This window comes from Anopheles maculipalpis, chromosome 3RL (assembly GCF_943734695.1).
Source record: "Anopheles maculipalpis chromosome 3RL, idAnoMacuDA_375_x, whole genome shotgun sequence".
Lineage (NCBI taxonomy): Eukaryota > Metazoa > Arthropoda > Insecta > Diptera > Culicidae > Anopheles > Anopheles maculipalpis.
The window spans coordinates 3,013,190-3,024,825 of NC_064872.1; the positions used below are offsets into that span (position 1 = coordinate 3,013,190).

The 11,636-nt window shown below is 45.7% G+C and overlaps 1 protein-coding gene across 1 annotated transcript; it reads left to right on the forward strand.

Annotated features, from left to right (window-relative positions):
- The first annotated feature begins 1,228 nt into the window (after window positions 1–1,228).
- LOC126564634 (facilitated trehalose transporter Tret1-like) lies at window positions 1,229–4,568 on the forward strand. Its single transcript, XM_050221718.1, has 8 exons — window positions 1,229–1,348; window positions 2,422–2,788; window positions 2,891–3,083; window positions 3,166–3,340; window positions 3,474–3,694; window positions 3,997–4,197; window positions 4,278–4,343; window positions 4,413–4,568. Exons 1-8 carry the CDS (start codon window positions 1,300–1,302, stop codon window positions 4,563–4,565), a joined length of 1,425 nt encoding a protein of 474 aa, XP_050077675.1. The 5' UTR covers window positions 1,229–1,299; the 3' UTR covers window positions 4,566–4,568.
- The last annotated feature ends 7,068 nt before the right edge of the window (window positions 4,569–11,636 follow it).

Consider the following 11,636-nt stretch of genomic DNA (forward strand, 5'->3'; position numbering starts at 1 on the left):
CTGATAGAAAACCGGCCACTGAGAGGTTTGTGAAGTGGCTGCTAGGGTGAATTGGAGTTGATTGAAGTACGCATACGTACAGATCGGGCGCACAGCTTGGTAAAGAGTGCGAGCACGAGATGCACGGGGACTTGTCTGCAGTAATTAACTTTTCTCACCGAAAGCCATTTCCATACGTTATTGTTACAAGGGTGAAGATCATATGACCTAATGCCGTACGGTTCAAACTGGGTCAGTCAAATTAATAACTAGGAATCACTTTAGTAAACTAGATGCCTTGGTTAGCTTTATACTTATTTTGGGAAGAATTGGAATGCGAAGTCAAGTCATTGGACTTCGAAAATGCTATAAAAAGAATGGATATTGAAAGATTTTATTACTATTTAGACATCAAATTTTATGCTTTGTGTTGTCTCTCATTTCTATAATTTACATATAATTTCCGTGCACAAAAGCCAAAACCTCGCTTCCCTAAAACTAAAACCTTTGCTACTCGCCGTAAGAGGGCGCTGCGATGTTGAGCGAAGACACCACTACAGGGTGTACAATCAGGATGTTGATTTAATTGGGGGTACATTAAACAATTTATTTAAACAAGTATTGCGGTAAAGATTAACTTAAAGTATCATATTTGATACAAGATTTAAGATTAACTTATATCCCAAATATTCAAACTAAAGACAGTAATAAACTAAAATTCCTCAACTTCCAACAGATAACAACCTCCTCATTTTAATATGCTGTAATTATTTTACACAATTATTAAGAGGATGGTCTCAACCAATTACGCCGTTCGCAAAAGTGACCAACGTCACCCTACACGCAAAGGAGAGCTATCCATTGCTGTCTACCGGATTTTCGCACCGAAACCACTCCTCATTATAGCCAAAGACATCCGCAAACTCACACACGCAGTTCATGATGCACCGTTCATTCGCATCCACACGCCCAGGAACAACATATGATGACACTTTGCCGAAACTGTTCAACCCACATCACCCTCCGCCCCAGCTCGTCTGACGGATGGGTGGCGTTGTCCGGCTGGTGCATAAATCAAAACCAAAGACAGTGTAAACCCAACCGCGCGTGGATATGCGGGTATGCCTCAAGCCCCACAGCACGGCAGCTTGTGTTTATCTGAGCAAACACACCAGAGCCCCAACCAGATAGACGAAACCTGTACGAGAAGACGAGTACGAACCATCCAGCGTGACAGTGTGTAGGACTCGGCCGTCAGGACAGCACCAGCAGTAGCAGCAGCAAGCGCTCATTACCACCGCGTGTGACAATATCCGTGCGATGGCGGCTCGTGTGGGTGTGCTGCGGCAATATATGGCCACCGTTTTAGGTAGTTAGCAACTAAGCAAGAACAGGCGAGTGACCTGCAGCAACACAGTGTGTGCTTTACGGATGTGACAGGAACAATTTGTGATTTAATGGGCTATGTAATAGGGCCCATTCGACTCGTGTTTTGGGGAAACGGTATGAATCGGTAATCGGTTGCATTTTGAGCAAGTCAGTAGTCGTGGTAATCAGTGCATATTTTGCGGGGGTACTATAAATTATGAACCGTTCAAAAACCGAGTGCAATACAGGAATGTCATGTTTTTGCAAAAACATCACAAGCATTAACTGCATCGTGTTGGATAGGAGGATAGAACGAAGCGAGATACACCCCAAAACCAATCTGCATCATTTATACGATATGCAAAAGATTTCATTAAAGATATGCTTTTAGCAACACGAGTCTGTTTCTACCCGTGTCCTTAACCAGCGTCTGGTGGAAGGAAGGAATAGACACAAAAAAGAAGCAAAACACATCCGGTAAAAGCAGCTTCTGTAGCAAAAGAAGGTATAAATAAACCAATTTGCTTACTTATGCATCGTTTAATATCAGGGATGTTGATCTCGGGACTGATCAAAACCCGGATGAAAGTTGCATCAAGCGCACATACACCGCCACCAGCCGTATCAAGTATCAAGTCGCCCTGCTGCTGCAAGTCGACCCTGAATCTAACGTGCCAGTAGCGTAAATGTGCTTCCGGAAGTACATGAGATGCAGTTTGATTGAAGCTGTTTGGCTTGGATTGATTTGCATTTTAATTATTAATCCAACACACCGAGCAACTCCGGCTTTAGCGCCCGGCAACAGCCAGTCGTCGCCATCCCAAAAGATTGTCCACCAAATATATGCTCTGAATATGGTGCTTTTTCTGTCTTTTCTTGTTTTGCTTGTGCAAGAGTTATCTTGCTATCCCGTTGCTAGGTAACGAGATATCGACGGTACTCACAAATGTAAATAAAAGCTTGATAAGTGAAAGCGTCTTTCGCGCAGCATCTGCTGTTCACGCTCTCTGCGTCACAGTCCGTATTTAAAGAACTTATCGTCGTCCTCTCGCCCACCATTCCCATTCCTTACAGTGAACCTGCTCGGTGTTAGCTACGGTATGATCAGTGGATGGTCTTCGTCCGCACTGCCCACACTCCAGACACCCGCCGGAAGTCCACTGGCGTATGGCGTCATAACACAACACCAAGCTTCCTGGATCGGTGGAGCACTCTGTCTCGGAGGCATCGCCGGTACGCTCGTCGGCGGCACGATAGTGGACCGAATGGGACGAAAATGGGCAGCATGGGTAGCCGGACTGCCGTTGGTGGTGTGCTGGGTGCTGGTCATCGTCGCAGACCATCCCGGCTATCTGATGGGAGCACGATTTCTTGGTGGACTTGCCGGGGGTATCGAGTTTGTCGTAACACCGCTCTACGTATCGGAGATCGCATGCACAAGGTAAATGGGGGTGCCCCCTCCGAAAAGGGCATCGCAAAGATTGGATAAATACGTTTGGCTTAAAGAGGAGCTTAATCACATCCTTACCACACACACACACAGACACCGTGGCACACTATCGTCTCTGCTAATCCTATCCTGCTGTCTCGGTGTGGAGCTAGCTTATCTGGCCGGTGCACTGCAACATTACCACACCATTCCCTGGATATCTATCACCGTTCCGGTGTTTTTTCTCGCCAGCTTCTGTTTCCTACCCGAAACACCCTCACATCTGGCCAAGGTGCGGAAGCTCGAGGTAAGCACTCTATCTACCCACTTCCGACTTTGGTAACCTCAGCCAGCTTCATTTCCCCTTTTTCGGATATCTGTTTCTTTAGGCTGCCGAACAATCGCTACGCTTCTTCTACGGCATCCGGTCGGAGAAGGACACGGTGGGCGTGGACGAGTACACCCGTGAACTTCAACTACTGCAGCGGATCGGCCAGGCGGGTTCACAAGCTTCCAATGGAAAGGAGCCAACCGTCACCATCGTGCTGTCGTGGAGCGATTTCAGTTAAAACTCTCAATATCCTTTTGTGTGTGCTTTTCTGTTGCTTGTGTTGCAAATTCTAAGGCTATCTGCACAAGCCGGATATTAAACCGGGTTTCCGTTTTTTCTCTGCCCGTTTTTTTTTTTCTCTCAAAGCGAGCAAACACGCTCGGCACGGTATGCTGATCTGCGTGACACTGATGGCGTTAAATCAGTTCTGCGGTTGCTTCTACATGATGAACTATGCACAGTCGGTGTTTGCCGAGTCCGGGTCGGTGCTGAGTTTGTCGGCGAGCCTGTCTGTGATTGTGGTTGGGTTGATTCAGCTCGTTGGATGCTACGTCTGCACACTGCTGGTGGACCGTATCGGCCGTAAGGTAGGATTCCAATATCGAAGCTCTTGAAGTCAGGAGGTTCATGAAGGGTTAATGCTCCTTGGTTGCAGGGTTTACCTTTAGCAATTTGCTCACAAAAATACTTTTTGTTTAATGTAAGTAGCTACTTCTTCTAGCCATTGTGTACACAATTCGATACTCTTTCGTATCAAGAATTGAACCTTGCTTGCCCACAGGTCCTTGGAGGTAAACCCTGCAACCTTCTTTCGTGCGAAGAAATTGTTCACCCCCTAATGCAATTTCTATTATTTTTGTTTCATTTACCGCTAAAACCGCATTGCCAGATTCTGCTGCTCATCTCATCCGTCGGTCTAACGCTTGGTCAGAGTGTCTTCGCTTCCTACTGCTACGGTCAAACGAAAGGACTCGATCTAACGGCATTCGGTTGGGTACCGTTGGTGTGCTTTTCCGTTATCGTTTTCATTGGCACGGTAGGCGTCGGTACGATGCCATTTGTTGTGCTGGCGGAAATTATGCCACAAAAGGTATGATGAATGAGTGGACTGGTTTAGCCTTCCATTGGCTTCGGTTTTATTTTCTCCTCTCGAATTGGATTGCTTTACAGATCAAAGGATTTGCTACGACGTTTTGCATGGTGACCAACTGGACGTTTGCCTTCGTAGCGTTAAAGGTGAGGATAATATTTTCTATCTTTCTAGAAAAAATATTCAGTTATACAATTAATATTCCCTCTTTGCAGTACTTCTCCACTTTGAGTGTGTTCTTGGGGATGCATGGTATCCTGATGTTTTTCGCCATCTGCTCACTTATTGGCTCACTGTTCGTGCTGCTTTGCATGCCTGAAACTAAAGGAAAAAGCTTCCAAGAAATTCAATACATGATGGAAAAGTAGCTCTGGTGCGGTCTCCCACCAAACATCATTCCAAACATTTACTTAAACGTTGGTCAACCAATAAGCCCTTCATTAGTGTGATAGATTTTTTTACTCTATACATCAAAGAAAGAACAGTTGAAGCTCGTTGCTGACCTACTGCTCTGTTTGGTGAGTCCGTAAGGTTGCTGTATCACGTTCCATCATTTCGTTAATTACCATTTGATGGGTTTCTCCTGTTCGCTACTTCCGCCTAAAGCGGTTTATGGGGGCGCAACAAAAAATACGGGGCGCTACTTCAACAAACGCGCTTCCCAGCGGCACGGCACCAGCAATTCATTGTCCGGTAATGAGTACTTAATTAGCTAAAGCCTATGATCGTTTCGGGCACGTGCGGCGAATACCGGAATCATTCGGTTATTTGGGTAGATATTTGTGCTGAGAAATGGGTTTCGTATTTCAATTGTATTTTCGTTTCTCGTTTAGCACCATATTTTCAATGTATTGTAATTGCAACAGCAACATTGAAAAAATCATCTTGTACACAAACCAGTTTTTATTCATTTAACAACAAAGTGTGTCGTGTTCGCCATTAAGTCCAGTCTAGTGACATCCGGCACGCGCATCATCAAAGCTCGTCTCTCGTCTGACCGAAGACGCGTACTGGACATTTACAAGGCTTAATGCAACAGTTTGCGGGAGTAGATACACAATACTGCTCTGTTGGAATAATTTCGCCCTGTTGACGAACGGTCTACCATGAAAGACCATCCGCCTCCATTGGGACCTCCATTGGTGTCATTTCTTCAAGTGCCGTTTTTATTCGCTATCTTCTTTTATGCAATTTACAAGCAACGGTTGATTTGCTTTCTTTCGATTCTTTCTTACTTTTTTTCTAAGGAAAAGAATAATTACAATGTCTGCTTTTTATCTTGCGGATCATGAAGCTTTCACCGTTTTGTCTTTCGCGTCGTGTGTCACCACTAACTTCATTGCTTTATCGGCAAAAAAGCGTCGTGGAAATGACGTAAAAAAATCAAATTCTTCATACTCTCATAAAACCCTGACGATAGGGTAGCAATTGTTTCTCCGTTACATTCTGCCTGGTCATTGTGCATACCCTGTGTGTGTGTGTGTGTGTGTGTGTGTGTCTTTGAGTCTGAGTCAACGTACGAGCGCTCAAACACCTCCACAGTCACACCGAAATCGAGGCCAACCGCAGTGACGATGACCGACCAACACGTTGACGACCGCAGAGAGCGCTACCAAAAACCCAACAAAACGGGTCACTTTAGCGCATTTTTCTGCATACACGCATTACCAACGAGAAAAGGGTGATTTGAAGGGTAAATTCGGGCGGGTGGTTCAAAAGAAAAGGTGAAAAATGCAACGATGTTTCCCCTACAGCGAACGAGGTTGAGAATACGAAAACAAGAACGCGCGAGTTACAGCAGCTCGATGGTGCGCATGCTTCAGAGGCAAGAGAACTCAGTCTTTTGTTCGTAATTGTTGTATCGTTTGAATTGAGGAATGCCCTTAAATAACACAATCAATAAAAAAAAAGTCATACTATTTTTATTTTAATACTATTTTTTTTAAATTCATCCAAAATAAAATAAAAAATTTCCACACGTTAAATCTTCCTCACTAAGTTGAACTCACCCTTAGTGTTTTCTTTCTGATGAGAAACACTCATCGATTCAGCAAGTGCGTGAGATGAGATGATGGGCCACTCACAAACTGTCAAACGGGAAAGAAAATCGTTCAGAAGTCTGCATCAGGCTGCCAAAAACAAACAAAACAATGTAAAGACGTAAACATACGTCCAGTATCTTGCTGGTAAAGTGAAAGTTCCGATAGTTTTCTGGATGCTGTTGTGCAGTGCAATCCTTGGAAGGATTCGTCATCGACCGTATTCATCTCGGATCGGTGTTAAAACAGCTAGCAAATCAGTGAGATGTGTGAAGAAAACCGTGCAATTAGAGTGTTTTGCTCTACCGAAGGACGTTAGATGGTGTGCGTGTGGTTCGGAGAGGAGTGCGACAGCAAGATGTAATTTAGATCAACGCATCAACTCCTGCAGGGTAAGTGCACGAAGGATGGGTAAACAAGTCTGTGTCCTAGTTTTTGGGCAACATGCCAACACACAGTGGTTCCAGACGTCATAAATTATGGAGCATGGCGAAATGAAACGCTCTCACCCTTACTGATAACTATTAAGGACTTTATGACTTGTTTGAAGCTAAATCTTTTCCCTATCCTCTCAATCCGATACACCGATGTGTTATCAGTAATCTTTACCTCGGTTTAGATGCAGACAGAGAGCAAATGAAGGGTAAAAAAAGCAATATGCAAATGTTTATTAATGCCGATTTGCCCCGTCGGCCTATCAGATTGGCAATTGGTTGGGGTTGAGCTAAAATGTTGCAACACGACACCCCGACAATGGCTCTTTTATTGGAAACCATTCGCTGACATTAGGTCTCGACTACCATATCCTCTTCCTCTCCCCATTAGCTCCCTCTGCGCGAGAACTCACCGGCCGTCTGTCAGGCTGCACACAACATACGCCGTGCAAGTGCATTCTATTTTCGATTGGCTCGCACACTAACCCGATGCTCAGACACACAGCACAACCAACTAGACTGAACCACACCCCGCGCGAAGGGTTCTCTGTTGCGAGGCGAAACCCATTTTTTTATGCTGCCTTAGTACGTGATTTCGGTGCAGACCGTGCCTGCATCGTGTATGCATTGTCTCGGGTATGTCTGTACACCAGTAACACATACGTGTGTGCATCGATCATCAGAATTATCGGAACGGAACCAACATCATTTTTATTTTTCGTTGGCCCTGTATCGATCACCGTACATTAGATGATGCGGCCGGGCACAGGAGGGGACAGTTCTTCGGTGGGATGCGGGGGGGGGGGGGGGGTTTCTAACGATATTCTAATTGCCGGTGATTGAATTGATAAGCCACAAATTGTGCCTCCAGACGAGTGAGCAAGTGTGATTAAATTTAAACTGTGATCGAACTGTGTGTGTTTGTCTTTCTGTGTGTTCGATCAAGAATCGAAAATTGTGCGAAGAAAAAGAGCAATGTCGATTAGGTCGACGTTGTGCAACACTTGTGCAGTCGCTCTGCAGCAAACGAGATCGGGATTTCTGGAAGTATGCAATGCCCTCAAATGAAACATCCTCAAACGAAAAAAATTGTCTCATTAAGGTACGTTTCATTATCGAAACGTTAAACAAGCTGATTGTTCTTGTTTACTTTACTATTATCATTCAATAATGAATCAAACGTATTCATAGTGAAGAGCTGGCTGAGGGTGCATTTAATTTAGCATTTAATTAGAATTCAGCATCATTCAGCTCATTATTTCTTTCCCAACGATAGAGATCAAATGGTACGATTTCACCGCACTGTTATGTGGCTGCAGTTAAGCTATAGATTGTAGGCATTCTCAATTAATACACAACGGTCTATCACCGACCAGCATTATCGGCAAGCAGAGCCGACGAGCAAAACAACCAAAACCGATACACGAGCACTGATTGCGCCCGGAGATTCCCGATTCGAAACGTGGCCTTCCTTTGGCGGAAGACACTGTTGATGGAATTTCATTAGAACTAACAATCGGAGCTATTTATGCACAGGAAAAACCACCCAAAAACGTTTGATGCTTTTTTGTTGTTACTCTAATTGTTGACATTTCGGTGTTGATAAGTTGAACAAAAACACGATGGCTCGTTAATAGATTATTTCGATGATTCTTTAAACCTTTAAAGCTCATAGACAGGGAACAGTAAAAGTTTAGCGTAAATACTTTGACAAGATTGTACATGAAACACACAGACAATAACAACAAAAAACCCACACATAAAGCGGTACCGCATTGATTGTAAAAACTAAAAAAAGGGGACAACAATGCTGTCGTTTTCCGGTGCGCAACAGGCAAATTATTTACAAATTAATGAACTGTAAAGACAAAACAATGCAAAAAAATCATGAAAACAAGATAAACATTGTCGCAAGTAATGGGAAACCCTGCTTGCTGTCTAAGAAAGTAAATTCTCACATAAAAACAAACATTGTAGCAGCACATTAAAATGTGACTTTAATTAAGTTCCATTATTCATAAAAGAACCCTGCACAGTTTTATGACACTCAAAACCATAATTTACTGTATTATTTTTAAATTTTAACTACTTCCATTCAATCGAGCTTTTTTCCCTAATAAATTCTACCTGTTGCTCAGTGCATTTTCTATCGGTTGTCGTCACGTGTCGCACCGTTCCAATGCGTATGAAAGGGAAAGTACAGTCACTCTCTCACATCATACGCACCCTCAGACTATTTTATAAAACTCTATCTTATCACCCCACTCTTCCAGTGGTTGAATTTTTCACCCCTATTTTTCTTTTCCATCCCCTTCCCGTATCGTTGCAGAATGGGGAACCGGAGAACGCACGGCCGATGACGTCACAGCAGCACGCGGCGACATCCCCCATTCACTTTTCAACATGATAGATGCTGGCTAGAAGAGCTCACGATCCACCACCCTTCTCTTTGATCTAGTAAACCCCACTCCCCCACCCAAGTATCCACCCCTTTTTCCACCCAACGACCCACAGGTGAGTTACATCGTCTGCGGCAACTCAAACGGGGAGCAACCCCCATCGTCATCATCATCAGCATAAGACTCTCCTCAATTCTCATCGCTCTCTGTCTCTAAGTGGTTCAAAGAGGGTTCGAACTCCGAATCGCCTCGCTTTCTCTCTCTCTCTTCACAACCTACGCTCCAGCCACTTCCGCAAGTGCGTGCGTGTATGTTGCGTGCGTATATACAGCGCGGGAGAGAGAGAGAGTGTGTGTAAAGTGCGCGTACACTCGAGAGCGAGAGAAGAGACAATTGCGCGCGCGCGCACGTTTAAGGCCGCGCGTGTACACTTTGGAGAAATAAGGCACCCTCAGCCAGCCAGCCAGCAGTCCAACACCGACCTGCCCACCACATTCGCGGGTGGTATTTTGTTAGTCCGCGTGCGATAGAGACACGGTGCGGATATAGCTCCCCGTACGGTGCACGGTTCCTGCGTCGCGCGAAATACAAACCTATTGTTTTGTGTGTTGTGTGTTGTGTAGTGGTGAAACAGCGTGCAACTTCAAACGTCCAAATTATCAAACTGTGCCAAAAACTGTCCAGAAAAGAGCATAAATCACCTACAATGTGCTCATCCAATCAGCCACCGTAAGGCTGACCGTATAAGGGGGTGGGGGTGTGGGAGTTCATTTCGGCGCCAGCGAGAGATAAAACAAACTATACGCACGCATACGCGCACACCCTCGAGCACTCGCGCAGTGTTTATGATCATCGTCATTTGCTTGTTTGTGGCGTGTACACTTGCGCTAGCGCAAAACAGAAACAGAAAACATAATCATCAGCAACAAGCAGCAGTACCGGCGATCGGTTGCACATTCGGGCAGCGGGTCGATCCTCCCGCGAGCCAGTCAAACTACCAGCATCAGCAGCAGCAGCAGCCGCAGATAGTGTAGCAGCTAAACGTAAACAAAAAACAACCACCGAAACACATACACACAGCGATAAAGCGGGAAGATGACGGAGGTGGTAAATAATGTTAAAAAATACCACACATCATCTTCATTAGCCGCAGCAGCATCAGCCGCAACAAGATTATCAGCAGCACACGGTCTCGGGTCGTATCACTAAAGCATCCATCTAGCGAGAAACGCAACGAGAACGGAACCCGACGGGTAATAGGAGCCGGGTGGTTGTGGTGGTGGTGGTGACCAGCGGTGGTGGTGGTTGGGCTACATTTGTCCCTGCACGGTCGCGTACGATCGCAGTCGGCATCCGTCCTTCGAGCGGCCACGATCGCTCTAAAACCCCCCCCGAAAGGAATCGAAAACCGAAAACGACTTAGTGAGTGAGTGAGTGAGAAGTAGTCAATTTCGGTACGCCGTTCAGCAATTCCACCAAAACCAAGTGCGGCGTGCACGCATTTTCCCATGGAAGCGACTGGTGGCGGTGGTGTGTTGTCGTGAACGTGACTGTCGACAGAAGCGAGAGTGGTTTCACCGGTTGCGTACTCACGCTGTGCGATACACGATCGCAGAGTAACTCGCTTATTGCGTGAGTGAAAAAAAGATTGTTTACCTTTTTTTTCTCGCTTTTTTTTTATTTTGTCCTCTGGCTTGTGTGAGTTTATTTGGAACTGCATGCGTCGGTGCAATTGTATGCAATCATCCTTCCACTCGAAAAAAAATACTAAACCGCACTAGACGGCGCGATCGTGCGTGAGTAAAACCGCGCGGTCTCTCACGGCCACTCACGCGACACAGACGGAAAAAGCCGCCGCCGGCAGCACGTAAGTTGTGTAGTCGTCGTCGACTCGATTTGTGGTACCATATACCTAACCAAATCGCCTCGCAGTCCTCGCAGTCTCGCTTACAGACTCGCAGACCACGGCGACGAACGCTCGCGTGTGGCGCTCGTCCCAAAAACCAAATCCGCGCTCCGAACCAGACGGCGAAATTTATCAATCTCTAAACACCGGCGTGAGAAAGTGAAAGTGAAAGTGAATAGTTGCTTAGGAGGAAGCGTGTACTACCAAGAGCATACCGACGACTAGAACGAACGGACAAACTGCAACTGCTACGCCACAAACAACTTCTCTTCTCGTGGCCACGTGCGTGCATCTGAGGCCTTGCCAACACTTTACCCCCGCGGGGGGACTAGGCGCTTGGTGTGCGTGTGCCTGTGTGTGTGTGCACATTGCGGCCAGTTGCATAATTTCACAACCTCGCTCTCGTTTCTGGTTTCTGGTTTTCCACCCCGAAAACAAAACACGCACACACGAAGGGCTACCTACCAGCGACGGTTTGTTGTGCCATTGTGCTGTTGTGGTGTGGCGTGCATCAGCTTGTATTGCACGCCATTCGAAAATAGTGAACCGCAAACAGCAAAAGAAAAAAAAAACGCATCTGCGAATTGGTGTCAACCCACACGCCCAGAGGAGGTGTCTAGTGTGTGAAAGAGAGTGTTCGGTGTGTACGTTTTTTCGGTAG